This window comes from Tachypleus tridentatus, chromosome 7 (genome assembly GCF_004210375.1).
Source record: "Tachypleus tridentatus isolate NWPU-2018 chromosome 7, ASM421037v1, whole genome shotgun sequence".
Taxonomy (NCBI): Eukaryota; Metazoa; Arthropoda; class Merostomata; order Xiphosura; family Limulidae; genus Tachypleus; species Tachypleus tridentatus.
In genome coordinates this window covers 140,699,359-140,722,693 of record NC_134831.1, presented here as the reverse complement: position 1 = coordinate 140,722,693, position 23,335 = coordinate 140,699,359, and the positions used below count along the sequence as shown (strand labels likewise).

The following is a 23,335-nucleotide window of genomic DNA, read 5'->3' as shown; positions in this document are numbered from 1 at the left end:
ATTAAAATATTTTTGTCTTTTTTGTTAAACATAAAAGCCACACAATGGGTCATCTATGTTCTGCAAATCGCGGGTGTCGAAACCCCAGTTTTAGTGGCAGAAGTCCTCAGACTTACCGCTAAACAACGAGGTGCAAAGTTAAAAGAAACCTTAAATGGTAATAGTGCAAGCAGAGTATTGCAATTTCAAAGCACACATCTTCGCTAATCTACGGCTAATATTTGCTTTAAATGTGTAGGTTATCTAGATATTAAACATCATTGCTGCAGAAAATAACATTTTAGACATTTCGTAATATCTACGTTATTAATTATATGCGTGAAAATTGTTTTTGTTATGCACATGGATATTTTTTGTTTTATTTACGTCGTCACGTGTGTTACATTTTGCTGTTCAACTTGTCAGTTACTTTAACACGACGTTTGCTCTAATGATATAGGGTTTTATGAAACAAACATAAAAAACGTCACTTAATTTTTATTATAAACAACTGTTAGAAAAATAACGAGATAGTTGTCTTGGAAGTCAGAAGGTCCTCCTCACAACACGTAACACGTTTTGCCTCGAGGTATAGGCGCAGATAGCTAAGTTGCTTTGCACCATAAAACGCCAAACCAACCAACTAATTCTCGAGGTATTTATTTCAATGTGTTCATTCGTCAACAATGTATTTATTTATAAATATAGTTACATATCTTCAAGTTTGTGTCTGGTGTATTTTTGTCAGTAATGTACGTGGTTTACATTGATTAAATTTATCGAAGGTTAAATACGAGTTTATTGAATGCCATTATAGGGTTGAATATGTTCTTACTGCTTTTTAATTAATTAACCCTTCAAACACTGCACGGGTCCGTATTACCAACGTCGTAACCATTTGTATTCGTTACAGTTTACATACTACTAATTTCTAATATACTAAGTGAAAATCACAAAATTTAGTAGACTTTAATAAACATTACAAGGCTTTTGCACACGAAAACCAGATTTTATGATGAAGTATATTTAACACTTTAACAGGCAGTTTTTACTGTTGTTTAAAAAAAAAAACGGAGCAGAAAAGTGATAACTATGTAAAATAGCACTACTTTTACAAACTGTGTTTATTCTAACATTTCAGAAACAAACATTAACATTTATATTGACTAAATTCCAAAACGACATTATCATTTATTACACATTATACAGTTTACCCACAAGAGTGTGATCCTTCCCAAGAAAATAACAACGTTAATTCAATAAATACTTAATTTTCACAGCCTATTAACTATTGTCACACTATAGTGTGCGGTGATTAGAGCATTTCATTAACCAGTGCTCTAACATCAGGAACCTGACTGTCAGTTAAATCACCATATATCAGAATCACAAACAAACACATTCAGACACACACACACACACACTTATAAACATGCGTCAAATGCTACAGAAAGCAAGTATCTCCATACACAACAAGTTAACTTATAGGTTGCCTCCTGTGGACACAGGAAGAACTCCGAGAAGAACTCGGTCTGGGTCCCCTGAGTTGTCAGAGAGATCCAGTCTTTCTAACTCCTCTCCACAGGAGGCAAGGGAAGGAAGCTCCCTGGAGATCTTCGGGCGTGGGCACTAACCTGATTCAATACTGTTTTCGGTCTCCATAGCAACATCGGGCACCTCTGGATCACACTGGGGGGTGAAGACAATTGCCGAGTTTTCCAGCCCTGCAATGGAAAGCAAACAGAGTCGACTCAATTAGAGCCAGGTTTTTGGACCAGAAAGGTTTTACAGCCCCTAGTTACTCTGCGTTGGTGCCAACCCCCCACAGCGAGTGCCCGTGCTGTGATAGGATATTACTGGCTCTCTACAGATAGTTGAATATCTGGGAGGGACCAACTGCTAATCGCACAATGTGAGCTAAAGAGATACGAGCTTCAGCAAAACCCCAGGACTTCTGTCGGGTGCCAGTGGCATTCAGTCGTTGACGACATGGGACACCAGTCACCATAGGATGTCGTCAAATAGGCTGCTGACATCGACATTTCTGTGGCAGGTTGGCAGGCAATCGTGAAAGCGAATTGAAAGTATAAAACAAAAAAAAAAAAAACAACAACACTTGTTCAAACAAAAAAGCTGAAAAACATAAAACAGGTAGAACAATATACACAAAATTTTAATTGCACCGTGATAAATAATTGAGTAATAAATACACAAAATGTGTTTTTACAAAAATATTACATAAAGAACATCTCTGAATAAACAAGAGTAAAATGAATACAAACTGTTTAGTTCAGATTGACACTCGTAGGGACAATCTTGAAGAAATAACTTGCAAAAGTAACTCAGATAAACGAGTCCTCGCAAGTTTTCACTACAAGTCATTCTCAACTAAACAGTGCTGCCGTGAATACATTGCCTAAGTCAATTATGAAAGAATCAACATCTGTAACATAAACAAGAATGAAGCTGGAACGGCGGCAGATAAACTGATTTATTCAAAATAATATTGAGGTTTAGAATACTTGTTTGTTTGTCTGTAATTAAGCGCACAGCAACACAATGGGCCATCTGTGGCCTGCCACCATGGGTATTGAAACCTGTTTTAAGTCGGCAAACACACCGCTGTGTTACTCGAAACCTCAATATATGTTTGATACACAGTGAATCTCCATTGTTAACCCACGTTTCAACGGAAAAATTATTTACTTGGAATTAATTTCTGAAAATTCTTAGCAAACTATTCAAATGGCACAAACAGAATATCTGTCTACTTACCTACCAATCTATACACGTTCTTTTATGTTTTAATTGTAATGTATGTCAAAAAGAACTGTTGGCAGAAAGTTAAATATATTATTGAAAACTTTAAAAAATTCACAAGTAAATATTGATTTTATTTTGCAAGTAGTTTGAAGAATCAAATAGACATGTTGTGATTTATTACCGAAAGCTATGTTTCACTCCAATATGCGTGTTTGTTAGTAGAATTTCTCGAAAACAGCTGAATAGACATAGACTAAAGCTGGTATACATTTGGACTATGACCAACTTAGAACCGATTGGTTTCTGGAGAGTCATTATCAAAAGTCACGAAAAAAAATCCCTATCTGTTAATATGGGGTCGACTTTACACACAATTTGTGCTCTATAACTCAGTTATAGATAATTATATTTTGGTTACACTCCGTAAACTTATACAATATTATTTCTCATTATCCAACCGAAAAATGGTTCGTGTCCTTTGATGACGAAGGATATACATATATATGTTCATATTACGGATATATGGACACATTTTCATATTTTTTGAGAGTGGAATGTGTTTTAGAAACTAAAAAGTCATGTTACTAAAAGTAAAACAGGCTACATTACATATACATATTATATAAATATTAATTAGTTAATGAACTTTGTATTACCTAATCTGTTTAAAACAATTTTTAAATATTAGATTACAAAATTTAGCGACAGTTGGATGAAATTACGATTGAAAAAAGCCAGCTCTGTCCTCATGAAATATTTGTTTGTTTCTAGTCTAAGCAAGAACTAGACAATGAACCATCTGTACTCTGCCAATTATGGATATCGAAACCTGGTTTCTAGCGTTGTAAGTCCGCATAACACTGTTGTGCCATTGAGGAGCGCTTCATGAAATGGATAACGGAAAACAAGATGCAGAATTTGTTTCAAAAGATAAATAAATGTTTACAAATTAGCAAAAATAGATGTTATTTAATTTTCCTCTATCTTCGATTAGTTAGTAATTTATTTCAAGTATTTTATTTTTTTCTGCTCATAAGTATAAATAATAATAAAAAAACGTGTTATGAATTAATATAAAACATAATTAATAGAAGTGAAACAGATGAATTTATTCAACCATTTCGCCGTGATTGATCATTTCTTTACAATGAAATATTTTAACAATTTCTTTTTTGTATTTTAAGTTGCAAAATAAAATACATATTTCATTAACTTGATACATTGTACACTTATATCTACAGGACGTTTGAAAAATCTGTAACCATAGATGATTTGCAGCCTGGAGGTCAGAGATTGGTTGAATGACACCTTCCTAGGACATTAGATTGGGAAAAGTGGTTTGCAGAAGTGTTTCCCAAGATTTTCCGACTTAACTCTCATGGATTTCTTTTTCAGGGGTCGTTCAAGGCACGTGCGTACAAAGATAATATTACAGACACTGAAAATATGAAACAACAAATTCACAATGAGTGTCGGACCGTTGAAAATGTCACGAATATCTTTGCTGTATTTCACGAGAATATAAATACTGTCTTCAAACGTGTTTCGAATTATTTAGTCAGCATGATGAAAACATTCTGTCAAATACATTGAAGTACCTACGATTCCCGACTTTGCGCACGCTTTATATACCGAGCATAGCTAGGTTTACTCTTGTGTTGACTATTAGGTGCGGCATCTCATCCGATTATTATTTTAAATTTTATCATTATTTACTGCATTTAAAATATAACCAATTATATTTTATTATACTATTAATGGATATATTTCACCAGCTTAAGTAGTTTACTATGCGTTTCTGGTTGAAGGAATAACAAACATGTTCAGCTGTACAAGTTGGATTTGCCCAGAAGTCCAAAAACCCGTACAAGGGAGAAAATATTATCAATATTTTTACTTATATGCAAGTTGCTTGTATAACTGAATATAAAAGCGAGCACTATTCATCTCTCTCTCTTAATTCCTGAATAAGGTCTTAAGGGCGTTCGACTCGTAATCTGAGAGTCGCGGGTTCGAATCCTAGTTACATCAAACATTCTCGCCCTTTCAGCCGTGGGGGCGTTATAATGTTACGGTAAATCACATCATTCGTTGGTAGAAGAGTAGCCCAAGAGTTGGCGGTGGGTGGCGATAACTGGCTACCTTCCCTTTAGTTTTACAATGCTAAATTAGGGACATCTAGCTCAGATAGCCCTTGTGTAACTTTGCACAAAATTCAAAACCACACAAACAAACAATTCCCGAATAAGGTCATTTAAAAAAAGTTGGATTTTTTTTTTATTCGGAGTTCATAAATTTCAAATGCAGGCTCGATCCCAGCGACGGCCACAGCGCACACGAACCATTTGAAAGGAATAAGCTTAGAGTCCTGTCACATTTTAAACTATTTTTAGTTTCATTTGCAAGAAGTTGTGTTCTTATCACTAAATTTATCTAGTTTGTTTCTACACTACACAAACCAAGTTTCGCTAAAGACGAAGCCAAATGATTGATGACAGTGGATCATAGGTTATAATCTTTTTCTTCAGAGAAAAAAGTTAAAACAAGATGCATAACTGATTACTATGAATGGCTATATGGCAGAGATCGTAGTCTTTGTGTACCTTTAAGACAACAGGTGAAAACGATGTATAACTAACCCATTCCTGCAAATGGCTGTAAAATTTCAGTTAATTGCTTCGAGCAGGAAATGAGATGTTTGCTTGTTTAGAATTTCGCGCAAAGCTACACGAGGGTTATCTGCGGTAGCTGTTCCTAATTTAGCAGAATAAGACAAGATGGAAGGCAACTAGTTATCACCACCCACCGCCAACTCTTGGGCTACTATTTTTACCAACAAATAGTGGGATTGGTAGTAATATTATAACGCCCTCACGGCTGAAAAAGCGAGCACGTGTGATGTGACGGGGATTCTAACCTGCGACTCTTAACTTGCGAGTCCTAACCACCTTGCTATGCAAAACGAGATATTAATAGTTAACGACGTGACTAAATATCTTAGAATATATTATTTAAACTTCATATAAAACACCAGAATTAGAACTCATAAATACCGTGCTGTTGAAGTTGATATTCATAATGCCAAAGCCTTTATGTTTGGCACCATTATAATTTATATTATTTAAAGTGCTATTTAGATTCTGCTAGAAGCACTGTTCCTCATTTTGACAGCTGTCTTTATCGCTCATAGCTGGAAATTTAATTATACAAACATTACACACAGTTCTCAAAGACATTGGGGTAAATTATTTCATGTTAACATTCTTCCCTTTATTCACTCATATTATTGCCAAAAAAATGCAATAATTTGCAGATTCATTAGTTGAATTGACCAAGTATTCACATCACAATTTAAAACACTATTAACGGCCTTTACATTTTTACACATAACTAACTTAAGGAGAATTAAGACCAATGGAAGATGAGTTTCCAGAAACATATGCAATGACGGATAAACCTTCCTTAAAAAGAAAAAGAGCAACAGAGTACAAGATCCAATAAAGAATAACCATCCATACCAAAGAAACTCTCACAAAGAATAATGAAACTCATTTACACTTTAAGGAAATGACGGTAAATTTGAAGTTATAACATTGAAGACCATATTTTGCCTTAGGATCATTTCATATCTGCTTTTTCTGCTTCTTAACAATAGCTATTCATAGATATTTCCATAAGGGCAACTTACGGTGTTTTTTAGAGAACGCCTATTTGCAATTTTTCCCTTTCTATAAATTGGCAAATGTTCCATGTTTATGACTTTCAAGTGCATGCTTAATCAGATGCTAAAGATTTAACATGTGTGTGTAGTGGATTTCGAATATGTTTTTTCGCAATCTTTCTCCTGAAACTAGATGTTGGTTTCGAATTGTGACTGAAAGGATGTGAACGTTTGGTTTACGAGTCTTCGTCATATTCAAATTCTTGTTTATTAACTTGAAATAAAATTAGCAATTACGATGCCATCCAGTTACGGAATAGACTTTGTTTGTTGCCCTAGCGTTGGCTTCAGCGCCCGTTATTGCTCTGAACACAAGGGTTTCTCATTCCCATGCAGAATATTCAAGGCTCTCTTCTTGAAGATGTTACGTCGTTTGGCTCTCTATAAACAATCTTGCTGAATGAATATTTATCTTCAGAAAGAGTGGTAACGTCTTCACATACAGTTACTGGTGAAGTTTTAGACGCATTTCGCTTGCTCGGTCAGTGTGAATTGGGTCAATATGTAGGATAGATATTTTTATAGCATTATCATAGTTTTAGGATCATCCTTATATCCGCAGTTAAACGGTAGTTAATTCACAAGTATGTTAATAATCTCTAAATGAATATGTAGTAATAACAAGCTACTGTCCTAAAGAAACGCACTGCAAGATGACTTTTATAAAGTGAGTGGACAAAGAATGAGTTATCATAAACAGTAAGAAGACAAACGAGAAATGAACTCGCCAGGAGGAGGAAGAGTGAAAGATGAATTTTTATTTAATAAGACAACAGCAGCAAATTCAGAAACAGAAAAGCAGCAAGCTTGTTTGTTTATATATAAACACAAAACAACACAATGGGCTGTTTTCCTCGCTGCGGGTATCAAAACTTAAATTTAGCGTTATAAGACTTCAGGCTTACCGTGAGGCTTCTGGAGAGCCCAATGTTTGAGTAGAAAGCCTGGCTTTTCTCTTATTGTTTTGGAAATAACAACTTTTGTCATGTCTCCATCAAAATTACAATTTGATTTTATAATAACGTAAAAAGTTACCTTTATCTAATCTTTATTTTGTTATGCTAAGAATATTGTACCTAAAGTCAATTTATAAGGTATATCAAATATTTTGTTCCAAAGTGTAACCTAAATTTAAAAAATGTTATGTTTCAATTTTCTTTGTGAACTGATAATTCGATCAAGTTTCCATAAATTATCACAAACACAATAATTAGCAGATCTTTACAATTTCGTTAAACACAGTAAAAAGATTTTCCCCACCCCAAAGGCTTAGCGGTAAGTTAAAACTTATAACGTTTAAAAACCGGGTTTCAATACTCTTGTTGGGTTCAGCACAAATAGTTTATTGTGCAGTTTTTCACTTAACAACAAACAAAGCAAAGCAAAACAAACAAAATAGCCTATACAGAATGAAACAAGAGCCGTAGTTAATAATATTTATTATAAACACATTTGAAAGAAATAAACTTCAATATAAAAACAATGAATTCGAGCTGTAAAATTTCGTTATTGGCAATTTAGTAGATTCAGTTTAAGTACAAGTTAACTTCCAAGGGCCATCGTGAATTTATTTTGACACATATGCACACATCAATGTACTACACCCTATAAAACATTTATTTACAATACGCAAAAAATACTCGAACGCGACATGTCAAAAGTATGAGGTTAATGGTGCCATGATTTTAACGACACTATATCATATCTCTCGATCTAGAAGTACCAGATATTAGAGAAAGGGTGGGTCTACACAAATGGTCGTCGAACTGTGCGTAGAAAAGGTGTTGCCCATAGTCACGATACCCTATCTTAATACTTACATACACAGGGGCTTATCTGATAAAGGAATGTATAAGAAATCGCTTATTAAAAGGAGTTACAATTCTAAAAAGGTGTCATGTTCTTTTCTAATGTCCTAGAAAAAAAATGACTTTTTCTTGTCCTTTAGATGTTGAATACAAAATTAATAAAACTATTTATTTATAATCTTTTTAGAGTTAATGGTCAACAAAAAGGTACATAAATCCATCAGCGTGTCATCATGTACTGTTGTTATTCTCTCTTCATTTCTTTGTCATTTTGTATCTAGTTTTTTAAGTAATACGCCCTTTGATTAATTACGTTGTTTGCAGACATAATGCTTTTTCCCTGTATTATGTTCAGTGTTAATATATCTAAAGCGTGCTGTTATATTCTTACCTGATGCATGTTATAATTTTCAATTAAATAATTTAGCATATAAAATCTTCTACACAGTCGGTGCTGTTAATGTGTATGCAAGTCTAAGAGTTTGTTCGTGTTAGTATAAAGCTACATCGTGGGTTACCTGTACGCTGTTCATTATGAGGAATCAAACCCCTGATTTTAACCAAGTAAACCCGTAAATTGCAGTGACTCACTGGTAGACTAATTTAAGAGAAGCAGGCTAAACTTCCTCCGGTTTCAAACTTATTTGAAATCAGTTAAATACTAAACACGAATATATTTTTTTAGATAAGTCTAATTTTCTGACCAGTTTTTAATACTTAAAAAAAACACTATAAAAATACCTCTAACAGGATTAACAGAATGAACATAAACCTCCCATGGTACAATCAAATCCGGGATAACCGCATTCCAAGGTGTATTTTATAATAACCTTAAAAGCGACTAATATGTATGTGAAATGTTTACATAATGTACATGGAGTATTAATGGTGAAATCATTTATATACATTAGTTATAAATATTTAAAAAGTTCACGTCGTTTCCTGCAACAATTTATGATGGAAAAGTAAAAACTGGCACAGCAGTTTATGCTTAACTACAAACGTTATGTTCAATATAAGCACAAAGCTATACAATGGACTATCTGCGATCCGATCACCCCAAGTATCGAAACCAAGTAGACTGCCTCCTAGCTGAAGCTAAACAAATACGTTCGTTACGAGTGCACTGCCTCGTACCAGAAGCTCTCAAATTGTGAACTATTTAGTTTCATAGTTTATATATACTTCCTCTCAACAGTTTCAGGTTTTTGATACAACTATGTACTGTATTGGCTCTTGTATTAAGGTTTTTCAAATCGCTAATGGAAGATAGTAAAACTAAAAATTTCACAAATAGGTATAACTTCCTACTATCATCAGCTACTTCAACCAAGACCTGATCTTATGTACGTCTTTACCTTAATCGAAATACTTAAACATAATACGATATATTTTCATTAGACCATAAGATGGACACAATTGTATAAGATGTGCTATTTTGACGAATGATCAATCGCAGGCTCAGATATTCAGGAAATTAAAGTGTCTTTTAGCCAGCTGGCATATTTTATTTAATTTTTCAAGGGTTTTATTACATACCAGATAGGTAAAGAAAGTTCGTTTCACATAAATAACATTTACAGCTTTCAATTTAGTGATATTATAATTATCTCCAGTAGATGGCTCACTTGTCTTCACGGAGTGCTTACATCTTGCGTTTGAAGAGTTATTACATGTACTGGTGTTATACGTTTGTGCTATCTTTTAAAACGACTTACTCGTTTGTAAGTTGAACAAATGTAGTTTCGAGAAGAAATGAAAGAGGCCTTTCTATGCGCGTGATTATGATACAAGTTTGATTAATCTCCCTATGTAGATAATAAATTACAGAGTAAGTACTGAAGGAAAAGTACAAAAAATATTTCTATAAATGATTTCAAAGAGAACAATCAGTAATGCTATAAATTAACCAAACGACAAATCACAACATATGATTACCATAAAGGACCCAAAGAATCTTGAAACTGATTACCATCTAAAATTATTTAACACACACACACACACACACACACACCTGTTTGGAACTTAAGAAGATCACACAGACCATATATTAATTGTTTCAGTGATGATGTCACGAACTGTTAACTGAAACAATTAATAACTGTAACCATAGCACTCAAAGGCAAAAGACACCTTAATATTTAGATACAATGTTAGTAGAAAAAAAACAGAATACGACCTAAATCTATACAACGTAAAACTGTCATCCTAAACCAATTTACGAGATGTACAAAAAGGCAAAAATATTCTCACAGCAGAAATAGACTACCCTGTATTTCTATGAGCCACTCAGCCTTCAACTTTTTATTTAATAATCACTAAGTAATGTTATACAGAAGAAGTAAATCCTTATCTTAATAGGAGGAGGGTTGTGGGGAATGAAGAACTATTAAAGTAGGGTTTTTTTTATGTATGTTTCTATGTTTGTATACATACACACATACAAAAACACAGAGAAGAGAACGCACAATATAGCATTGCAATGGTCGAATAGCAATGAAAATACAATACGTTCAAATCTATGTTCCCATAACAGTTTTGATACAGATTTCGGCAACTGCATGGAAGTTAATTAGCATGAAATAAAATACGGGTGTCATATTTCTGTAGTCATTAGTAAAGTTTCTTGTTCATCCATCCAACTTAAGATGTCACCTCTTATTAAAAGACTGTATTTGCTACGAGGTTTACATACGCAATCAGTCGGCCAATAATACCAGTCTACTTACTGGCAGTCAACTCTTCCTCAGCGACGCTGTCTTCTTGCACACTGCGGGCGGCGGGTAATAAATGAACGGTCAGGGGACTGTTAGAGCGGCTGCCGTAATTACTGAGCGCGGCTTTTCCACCTGCTGATACCATTAGGTAGATCTCACGGGACTGACGAATTCACCAATGAAACCAGACTTGGATCTGTATCTGTAGAGGAAAAGCTTTATTAAACTAAGCCGTCACTGGAGACCATGGTTACTTCTAAACCTAACCGCCCATTTTATTAGTGTGTGTGTGTTGTCTGTCCTATATACCCACATGACCCAAACGGATTCTACTGTTCCCAAACCTCCCACCTCTTTTCCTCTACAGTGACGCTCAGCATGGAAGACACGGAACTCCCGCTTGCAATTAAGGCTTGGTCCATTACCATGGTTATGCCCTAGGGTGTGAAACCCATTTTAAAATCCAGTGTTCCTAGTTGAACATCTTAATTTGCTTCTCAGAACTTTTCCACAACCGAGAAGGGATTGAGGGAGACAAACAGGAAATAGTGACGGTAAGCTCACGTCCCCCGTGAACTGCAGTAAGATCTTACACAGAACATCTCTCTTCTTTCAACCACGTACAAACTGTCTGCGCGTGGAGAGCGCCAAAGAAATATTCCGAAGTTAACGGAGCACCGCCCTGAGAGTTGTAGAGAAATGATAGGATTATTTGATTTTAAGGACACGTATGCATACACACGATGCCAGTAAGAATCAGCAGGTCGCCGATCCCACTGGGAAAGCAGAGAAGGATTTCGTATGGCTTGCTCTAACTAAAATATTTAATTCCATCCTAAGGGGCAGAGATGAGACGGGTTTGACGTTCATAAAACTTTGCTATCTTCTCTCAGTGTTAAGTCAAAAAATGTGGAAATTCCTTAATGACTCGATTCGAATGCATTCATCCATACCGTCGGCAGTGGTTGTGTCATTATGAATTTGTCTTTTCATTACTTTTATGGAGATTCGGAACTTGGCGGAAACCTGGCCAGTCATTTCCCCTGGCATTGCTTCATTTTGAATATTACTTTCAAGTGTTGTAGAGGATTTTGGTCTGAGCAATAAACATCAAAAAAAGGTGAAAATTATGCAGCTTGTCTCCTCTACAGTCCTTTAAGGGGGTTTATTTATTAAACATATCTGCTGGATATGTTAGGGGTGTCGTCGTGGGAATGCGGTTGTCATGGCAACGCTCAAACCTCGGAAAGCATGCAAATTACAATCCTAATCTCATCGAAGAATCATTAAGAAAAGAAAAGAAGTAAAATAACTACTGAAAGAAAATGAATAGAAGTGTTGAGAGAGGAAAAGCTTTCGCCGTTTGACTCGAAACCATCGGCATTATGCTAATTTAAATGTTAGTCTTCAGGTGCACCTGCCCTCTGTCGTTGGATTACATGTTGGATTAAAAGAAACACTGTGGAAAAAGTAGAAGGAAAAAATAATCATAAATGGTTATAAACAAGTCACAACTCAACATTTCGCACATATTTTAAAAGAAAGGTTTTGCAGCACTTGTTTTTCTTTACGAATACAGTTTGTTTGTTGAGAGGTCTAACTTGAAACTGAACACGCCAGTTCTTCACTGTAGATCCCATAAACCTTAATAATATTTTACAACTTTTGAAAACATGTAATTGGTTTGGTTTGTTTTGAATATCGGGGAAAGCTACAAGGGGGCTATTTGTGCTAGACGTCCCTAATTCAGAAGGCAGCTAGTTCCCACCGCCAACTCTTACCAACGAAAAATGGGATTGAATGGTCACATTATAACGCTTTTACAGCTGAAAGAGAAAAGCATGTTTGGCGACGGAACTTGGAACCCGCGACCCGAAAATTGCGATTTTAGCGCCCTAACCATAAGGCAATGCTAACTTTAATATGCGATATTCCACAATTGGTTTATTTCTATACAACTTTTATGTGTTAATCATCAGACAATCCGGACTGTAGGGTTAACTATCCGCGGTTCACGTCCCGTTATCATTTGTATAAGTAAAATCGCACTCGGCACTTTGGGGCTGTAAAGGCGTTATAAGAGTAACTGTTAAATCCCGTTACTTGGAACAACGTAAGAATTTGCGGTGGGTGGGGTTGAATAGCTTACCTTCCCTCTAGTCTTACCACTTCAACATTAGGGACAGCTGACGCAAATATCCCTCGAGCAGCTCTGCGCGAAATTAAACAAACGTACGTTTTTCGTCTTCCATCCTCAATACATACTAAACACAGAAAAAAAAAAGGCTGTCACGAATTCCTTGAAGAAATGGAATTTTTAAAGTACAAATCAGAATTGAAATAAATATAACTCTTAACTGGAAGAGACAAACAATGTTATATCTCAAAAATCAATAATCCCCATTTTTTTTGTTCTAATGTAAATCAATTCCTAGATTTTAACCAAAATTGTATCGCAAATGCACCAGACAAAATTAGCATTTCGACAATTACTATGCAATGTACAAATTATCGAAACAAAAATTAACTGATGTGCATGGAATTTCGACCGTTGCTAAGCAATAGTACGTGATCTCCCTGTGAAGATAGAAAAAAGCGGTCATGACAATTCGATTGTTGCTAAGCAACCGTAAGCGTTCAAGGGATCATTATCAATCGCAGGAAGTAAACGTATTATGGAAAAGAAAGAAAACAAAAGAACATTCGTGCCATTAAAAGATGCCTTACCATGTTCGAAAACGTATCGATACAAAATATAATATAAATGTGCTTATTAAAAGGTATGAAGTTACAGTACTATTTGCTTCATTATTTTAATAAATACTATAGTTATTCCTTTCACTCTAATGCTCTGCCTCGATGTCCAGGAATACAGTGTAACGTGTTTGATAGTTTTGAATAGTCTCGCCATAGTTTTTCGCTTGTATTTACAAACTTTAAAACATTACTACAAAATAAGAAAATATTATCCTTTAAACATTAAGTACATTACTAAATTCGGTCTAGGACTAATATGCCGGTTTTCGGTATTTCAGTTAATTAGATCAGTTACTACTCAGTAACTTATTTTTTTGTTGAATTCTGCTCGAAGTCACTCGAGGATAATCTGTGTTAGTCGTTCTTAATTTAGAAATGATGAACTAGAGTGACAGAACCGGTGGTCAACACCACCCGCCACAACTCTTAGGCTACTCAAAAAAAAAAAAAATAGTAGGATTAAATTCATAACGCCACCACGGCTGAAAGGGTAAGCATTTTCGATAATGGATTCAAACCCACGACTCGTGGGTTGGGAGCCAAAAGCCATAATTAACAGGCCATACCAGACCCTAAACTCTAACTTCGTTAAGGATGCTTGAAAGAAACATTCCAATAATAATGATTATACAATACATATTTTGGTGGTGACTTACGATCCCTCTTTCGCAAGTTACCTATTACGACCATTCTTTATAAAAGTAATATTCACCTAACGTATCGGCGACGTACTTTGTTTGTAGTTTTTATCAGGAGCAAGTTGATTTTCAACAGTTTCTCTGTCCAATCTTGACATGGCTACGGATGAAAGGTTCAGAAAGGTTTTGCTTTTCTGTTTTAAATTTCGCACAAAGCTACATGAAGACTATCTGCCCTAGCCGTCCCTAATTTTGCAGTGTAAGACTAGATGGAAGACAGCTAGTCATCATCATCCACCGCCAACTCTTGGGCTACTCTTTTGCCGCTGAATAGTGAGATTGACCATAACATTATAACATCCCCACGGCTGAGAAAGTGAGCATGTTTGGTGTGACGGGGATTTAAACCCGCAACCCACAGATTATGGGTCGAGTGCCTTAACGCCCAAGCCATGCCAAGTCCAAAGGTAATAGATGATATAGATGGTGTGCAACAAACAAACAATTTAAAAAGCTTAAATATTCCCTGTTTGGGTAGTTTGCCAATCAGATCTTTGTAACCAACATTTAAGATGTCTCGAGTTGTTTTCTTATTCTTGCCAACTCGTATTATAGTCAGTTGCAACTATTCGCATTCTACTAATTTACAGTGGAGCGCCGTTAAGCCGCGGTATTTGGTGGGGGGGGTCAACCTGCTTAACCGCGGCTTAACCCTTTGTGACTGAAAAGCCGAAGTCGCCAACAGCTCCGCCGAGGAGCCTCACCGGGCCATTACGTGATCATTATATCGGATTATCGAATTAAAAATAATACTTTAATTATTGATCACTTTTTTCACGGATTTACCGCGGATTAACTTTAATGTATGGAGAGGTGTGATTCGGTAACAATGGCGGCCTCCATAAAGCTGACAGAGAGCGGATAAGGTAGATTAACGGTCGATTTCTATTGTAATATATTTTATTTATTTCCCAAATTAAAGCAAATCCTTTTTAAATATTCCCTTGAAGTTATAAAGCCAGGATTAAATTCGCAAGCCGCGTTTTTACACGTTCTTAAATTAGCGTTGAGCCGCGATAATCCTCGCTCACAAGACTTGCTACAGCGGCTTAAGCGATTTCGCGGTTTACTGGTCCGCGGCTTAATGGCGCTCCACTGTATATACTTGTTGTAACTGATACTATAATGACTTGTTTTAAAACCATAGATTTATGCTTTGAGTATAACTTTACACTGAACTAATTTACTGTTTCTAAGTGTTTGTTTGGTTTGATAAAAACATTATGAGCGTTTTCTGTTTTATTTATTCGATAAATCTAAACAAGTCCATGAATTTCATGAAATCCATTGTTTATTTGAATTTCACATGCATTTCATGAGACGCAAGCAAAGAAACGGCGGGAGGGTTGAAAAAAGAAAACAGTCATATTTCAGTTACTAGTAATTACAAAAGTATATTTGTTTTCAATTGTGATGTCCTGCTAACTGCTCAGGAAATGTCGAGTTTTGCAAACCAACTGGTGCGATTGAACTTATATTTCGGTCTTATACTCATCATAACTGTCGAAGTATTGCTTATAACGAATAATGAATGAATTTATTACTTGTATCAAACACACATAATTTAATATTTTGGTAACAAACAATAAAACTTACAATTTAGATCAGGCTGAATATATACAATAAGGTAAGTATTCAACTGTCCTACTCATATATAAGAAAAAACAAAAAATAATGGTAAAGACATAAATGGTACTTTATTTGCACAGTTTCTTTTCGGTAGCTTTGTAGTACACTTGAAGATCTATAACGCTAAAATTAAGGTTCAGTTAATGCAATAGATACAGCACGTATATAGCACATTATCTAGCTTTCAGTTTAAACAACAAGTGAATAACCAGAAGGGGATTTCAACAAAGATAGCCATTTTGGCGCTACCCGTGAAATATATAGCACTTGTATAATTGGTTCATGGTGTGTGTGTGTTAAACAGTAGATAATAAAAACGACAACATTAAAACAAAAAGAGTGAGTTAACACTTCTGTGCTCTCAACGGAAGTGGAAAAAAACAAACTCGCACAGTATACCTTTTAGAGCAAAGATCTATGTTAACCCCAAGCAACATTATCATCTACCAAACGAAGGTTATGTAACGAGAAAAGGAACCCTGCATACGCAAAACATTGTGATACAAAAGAGCAAATTTAAAGCTACATTGACAAAATAAAGATAGGAAGCTGATGAGGGTTCAATAGCCAAAAGTAAACTAACTTCCAAACGCATCTCGATAAAATATAATTGTTTTCCAAAATCATGGAATCACATCATCGTGATTTGGTAACACACGTGTATGATTACCAAAATGAACATGTCCTGTACAAATATGGTTGTGGAAGCCAATGTGCACGTAACGCACAACAGTGAGAAATGAGTTAAGATGCGTGAAAATTGCGGTATTGCGCAGTAATATGTAATCATTCCTATTAAACTGAAGATGACTGACGAAGGACAATGTTGTTTCAGAGACATTATCAGATATGTAACACTATTTTTATCAAGCAAAGTTAACCTCAGCAAACGTAAATGTTGAAACCTAGACGAAAACCAGACAACACATCCAAACCGGTATTCATACTAATCATGAAATATATGAACATCTCAGAGAAGGTAAAACAGATTTTAGGTGTCCTCAAAAGGAATAATTCTTCAGCATGAGATGTGATGACTTCGCTAGCAACTCCACCTCGCCATCTTTAACTTCATTCCAGAAAAGATAGAATTTAACTTTAATGTGTATTTATGGGCACATGAACTAAATTATCAGATTAATAACCCTTACAATTCTGGTACAGCTGACCCAGTTTTGAACTCCTGACCGAAAGGATAACAGTCAGTTAGCAGCGCTTACCAACACAAGGGATATGTCTGATTATGTGAGCCTAATACTACAATTTCCCCAAGGGACATAACGAAGAATAAACGTTATCCAACGCGCTGTTTATTTTCAGAGAAAACCAAAGTGTATAACATTTCATGTTGTTTGCTGTCATAAATGTACTCATGAAGATGATACAATACTTGAGGCACAGCTGATAGAAGGAAAAAAACAACATATAACTAAATGTTGTAAATAAATACGTTTGCCAGTTTAATCTATCGTGGTCTGATTTTAAAACCTGACTTTATCTCCCTCGATTTCTTATTTTTGTTTCAGTTGCTTTCTCAAAAAAATTCTATCAACAAGGTTAAATCCAGTAAATTTAGTGTCCATATCATATATAAGCAGTTCAGCCATCATCAGCAGGTCTCATCGAATATACAGTTAAAATGCATCTTTGTTGAAGTCGTTTCGTTTTTGTTTTAATATCATTTCTTGTAGTTATTTCAAGTTATATTCAACAACAAACACGCGTTCGACTTGGATTTAAGCAGCGCATTTCGACCCAAGTAGTTATGTTCGCAGGGACAACAGAAAACGACGTTTATTTTGTTTGTTTTTGAAATTCGCGCAAAGCTGCACGAAAGTTATCGGCGCTAGCTGTCCCTAATTTAGCAGCGTAAGACTACAGAGAAGGCAGCTAGTCATCACCACTCACCGTCAACTCTTGGGCTATTCTTTTTACCAATGAATAGTGGGATTCACCGCACATTATAACGCCCCCAAGGCTGAAAGGGCGAACATGTTTGTTGTGACGGGGATTCGAGCCCGCGACCCTCGGATTACGAGTCGAGTACCTTAATCACTGCACCATGTCGAGGTCAATAGAAAACGAACCTATTGTTAAACATAAGCACGTCAAACATAAAATGTATATTATACATTATGTATAAGTTTCAAAATTGTAATTCTTTATAAAGTGAGTAAGCAATAAAACTTCATGCTTTCTAGATCGAATGTTTCAAATATTTTAGACTGATATTCGGAGGTTATAATAACAATTTCGGAACAACGTATCTCTTAATAAACAACTCACTGTTAATTTTACGATAAGGTATTTTAACAGCTGAACAACGCAGGATTTACTCTACAAAAACAATAGTAAGCTGTGATGTAACTAAAACCTCTGTAAATCTATTAAGAGCTTTACCTAAGCAGCAATCAATGACCTCCATTGTTAAATATATATAAAGCATACTCCTAAACTATCATCACATATTACAAAAATAATAACCTCAATATAAAGTCAAACGGTGAGCGACAACGCCTGTATGATAATTAGTACAAATAAAAAAGTGGAATGTAAACGAATGAAACCCAGCATAGAATTATTTTCTTTATGTTAACACGAGCTTGTTCGTGATGAAATATTGAAAAATAGTGTTGAGATAAAGGAATGATTCCGAATCTGCTTGTGAGAAATTAGTTTTGCATTAAAACATTCTACAAAAGTATATCACTATAGTTCCTTTCCATCCTGAAGGCAAGAAAGCCTCCATGCAACCAAAACTAGACAGAAATCGAACGTATATTACATTAAAATTTCAAATCTGATGATTTTAGAGAAAAACTAATTTTCTTGTTAGATACAAGATCTGATAAAAACGTTAGTGCACAGAAGAACATACTGAAGATGGAATGAATTAAAACTGCTTTCGAATAGATGAGTAGTCATCTTATTAAGGAAGAAGAATTATTTTCTTCTTAATTATCCCTTTAAGATTAATTATCCCTTTAAAAGGGTTCGAGTTTTTTTCCCAATTTATTTCTTTGTATAGCTGGATGACAATACTAATTATTGGATATTCATATTTGAACAAGCTAAGTGTTCCTTTAATTACATTCACACAAATATTTGTGTTTACTCTTACACGATGCCTTCAAAATCTTAAGTAAAAATATAAAACTGTTGTTGTTGTTGTTGTTTTGAATTAAGCACAAAGCTACACAATAGGCCATCTGTGCTCTGCCCACCACTGGTATCGAAACCCGGTTTTTAGCGTTCTAAGTCCGCAGACATACCGCTGAGCCACTGGGGTACGAATATAAAAAAACTCCTTGCGAGGTTGTCATGTACTTTTAAAAACTCCTTTAAACGAATTATTCTTTCGTTGTTTGTTTTTAATATTCATAAAGTTTGATTTTCTACTATCGCTTTAAGATGTGAATACTTGGAATCAGCTTCGGTACTTAGTGTGGCAACAAATGTGCATTATAAAATCAATTTCATAAAGTGCGTTTTACTCAAAGAGCACTCTCGAAGTCTTTCTAAACAAACAAGACTTCCTCTCAGCGTCTATAAGACTTGACTTTATGAATGGTATAATAAACACGTGACTTATCTTTCTCTCCTTCACATATACACATTGTGACGTAGCTAAAAATAGTAAATGATTGTCAAACTAGTCCGTTGTTTCAGAATACAGGCACAGTAGCATGCACGTATCAGACAAAGCAATGTTTTTAGAAAACTATTCCGGATAAAATTACAATAATGAATTGTTAAGTTACGAAAACAACCACGAACATGCGTGTCAGAACAAATGTCCTTTTGACGTTACATCCATGCTCTGCAAAAGATGTGCTGAAAATGGAATGAATATGAGCGATTCCGAAACGCCCATTAATAGATGTTTGCAGTTTTTACCGTGGATCTTCTATTCACTAACAGACTTCGTTTTCCACAAAATGAATCACACAATAAAGTATAATGGAGATGGAACGGTAAACCACGTATTTTAAGAACGCGCCACTTATTCCAAATGAAGTGCAAACACGATTTTTCAATTCGAGCATTTTTACATGCAGTTCATTTTGACAAGTCCACCACTTTAATACAACAAATGAGTCAATAAACCAACACGACAGCGCTCATTTTTAAAACTTAAACTGGTGTTTCCTGATAGTTATTAATCTTTGACCGTCACGAGGGTGCGTCAATAGCACGTGCACGTATTGACCTAACCTAGCAGAATAAATGTATGAGAGGGGGTTTGATAAAAGAGAAGCTAAAAGCGAAGATCTGAAGGCAGTTTTCTTTTCTCGCGGGTGTGTAACTTGTGCTTTATTGTTGCTTACTGTAAAGAGGATTTTTCGGATTTAACTTGGAACGCAGTGGGCTGCTGTCACCTATTCCCAGAGGAGAAAAATTGCCTTTGGTGCCAAAGAGCTAGAAATAAGTCCTCAACGGTTGTACTTCTCTTGTTGCCCTCTCCTGCCTAGTAGGGTGCATTCAAGCTTTGGATCAACTACTTAGGATCCCTGCAGCCACTGCGTCTCAATAGACCGATACACATCTATGCTCTCTACAGACATTTTGAAAGTATGCCAGGCGTTTACTAGCAGCTATTAATCTCACGGATACGTCGATTGCCACAAATCTTTCGTACTGTCTGTCATCAATAGGAACATAATTCGTAGATCGAAAATCCTGTTTCATAAGAAGTTTCACTGTCATACATACGAACCGATAGAGTTAGTTCATTATTTGAAGTCACACAAAGAGCATATTTTTGTATACAACCAACAAGAATTCTGAAAACGCAAGACTGAAAGCAAAGGAGAATATGCGATAATATATCGACCGTACTACATCTGCCACATCCAATGCCGACGAGGCATCTCGCTGGACATCAGGCTGGTTGGGATACAACAGACACAGTAATAGTCTACGCACTATTTATATCGTCAATTCTTATGAAGAACAGCTGTTATGTTGTTAACCACATTAAGTAATTAAAATATAATAATTATCAATTCTATTTACGTCATTTACAAGTCAGATACTTAGGATAAGGACCAGTAACACAATGCAGTTTATCTTATTTTTAACACTGACTATTTATTCATTATTATTAATATTTTAGTTGCATCAACGTTACTATCACTAAGAAAAACTGATTAATGAGTAAGAAAAGGTTTTCGTCATAAATAAATCAAGATGAAAAAGTGCAAAATAAAAACAGTAAGTCCTAAACATTAGTGAACAAAAATCCCAAATGCATTAAACGGTTTTACTATTAATTTATAATAATAAAACTCAATATTTGCCTTCCAAAATTTGCCTTCCGTGCATTTTCAATCTGAATGCGCATGTGTGCGTACATCATTTCAACGGATGCAAACACATTTCAATATGCATCTTGTACAACATAAAAACTGATAAGAGTTTTTAAAAAGTTTAACGTTAAGTAATAGAATAACATTGCAAATGTGTTCATTAATAATATTCAGTACTGCAAACGTTAGTTCTAACTAAAGCAAAAACCTACGCCAATTTGGGTGTTAATTTATCTCTATTAAATATAAGCTATATTTAATAAACATTTAAGTATTGGTAGGTACAAGATAAGCGGATATAAACATTTTGGTGTCTACAATTAGAATAATTTTGTTCTATGGTTGGTTGGCGTTTATTAGTGCAAATCAAATAGGCTATTAGCGCCGAATAACCGGTAAAAAACCGTAAAAGTAAAATTATTGTTACAAAAGGTAAAAATAAATCAAGATAAAATGAAACAATGACCAAAATTAGATAAAATATTTAAATAGAATTAAAAAGGTCAATGGTTGGTGAAAAGTTAAAAATATTAGTAAGTTGAACAGTGTCACCATTACTGATGCCACTCAAATCGTAAAGATGGTATGACAGTAAAACGTGAGAAATTGTCATAAAGGCCACAAATTTGTGGATCGGACTCAAACGTAGGAAAACGACGAGTTAAAAAAAAAAAAGCTGTTACCAATCTCTAGCCTAATTTGGAAAACTTCCTCCTTCCAATCTTTATGGAAATAAGACGGCCAAAGAACAACAGATGATTTGATCTGGTAAAGCTTGTCACGATGTTGCTATCTCCAAGTTGACTGTCAACTGGCACGAAGCTACAGAACTGTAGTCCATTTATCGAAAAGGCAAGGACGTAACAGCACCAAAACATACGTACTTAGTTGTGATAGTCAGCGAGCTCGTTCTCACGAATACCAAAGTAACCTCGTATCCAGAAAATCGGATAAAAACAGAAGATAAAGAAAAATGGGCCAGTTGTTTTTGAAAACCGGGAGAAAACTAACGTGAAACTATTCCAGGTCAAGTAGAGAGTTGAGTCAGTCAGTGTAAATAGAATAATCTGTGTACCGAATTGCTTCGACGTGATCTAGGGCAAGAGAAATTGCATACAACTTGGCAGTGAACACAAAACTGTAAAGGGGATCCTGTGAGAAACTACCGATCCACTACTATGACATAGTTCTTAGAGTCACCTGATTTTGAACCATCTTATAAACGGGAATAAAAGGATGGTTCGAAATAGAGGACTCAAAGAATGGTGACAGGTGGGATTGGTAATAAGCCATGGTGGAATGATCTGGTTAATGGTACCCACAACGTCATCAAACGACAAATTCAATTCAGCCAGCTGTACCTGGATACAAAGGCCAAATGGAAGAATGGTAGACCATCAATTATATAAAAACATCGTCCATTGAGAAAGGAAGACATAACCATAGGTGAGACGCTGTGGTGAGGAACGAAGTTTAGAAGCATATTGTTAAGAAAGTTACAAGCAACTCAGGCTAAAAGAAAGTTCATAGTATTCAGTGTACAAACTCTGGGCTGGAGAAGTGTGAAACGTCCTCGTACTGAGCCAAAGCTCCAGATAGTGAATGGGGCCCAGCATCTTCGAGGCCGTGGTCCTAGCAAAACCATAGACTAGAGATTCATAGTCTAGTTTGGATCAATTTAGGGCACAATAGATCTTGAGAACACGGAGGATGTTAAGTGCCCTCGTACTTTTGATACATAACTGCTTGATGTGGGGATTGAAAGTCAGCTTACGTTCGTTCGAATACAAGGCCCAAGAACTTAACCTCAGTGACAGAGGGAAGAACAATATAATAGAGATGGTTTATACCCCCATTGGTGGCAAAAGTGCGTGCAAATGGTTTTGGAGAAAAGAAAAGATAAGATCATTTCCTGTAATCCACTTCAACAAGCGATTGAAGGTAATTTGAAACT

General features: G+C 35.4%; 1 protein-coding gene and 1 long non-coding RNA gene across 5 annotated transcripts in view; both read right to left on the bottom strand.

Annotated features, from left to right (window-relative positions):
* The window catches only part of LOC143256749 (zinc finger protein 423-like), a 190,272-nt gene that overhangs the window by 112,623 nt on the left and 54,314 nt on the right, over nt 1-23,335 (bottom strand). For 2 of the 4 annotated variants that reach the window (XM_076514392.1, XM_076514393.1), the window contains one exon: nt 1,614-1,703. The exons of the other annotated variants lie outside the window; for them this stretch is intronic. In XM_076514392.1, coding sequence (XP_076370507.1) covers nt 1,614-1,703 — 90 coding nt within the window. The remainder of the gene's footprint in view (nt 1-1,613; nt 1,704-23,335) is intronic. 4 annotated transcript variants of the gene reach the window in all.
* LOC143256751 (uncharacterized) lies at nt 3,833-11,305 on the bottom strand. The gene is made up of 2 exons (XR_013031464.1): nt 11,001-11,305; nt 3,833-4,180 (listed from the first exon to the last, which is right to left on the bottom strand). It is a non-coding gene; the product is annotated as an uncharacterized LOC143256751 (long non-coding RNA).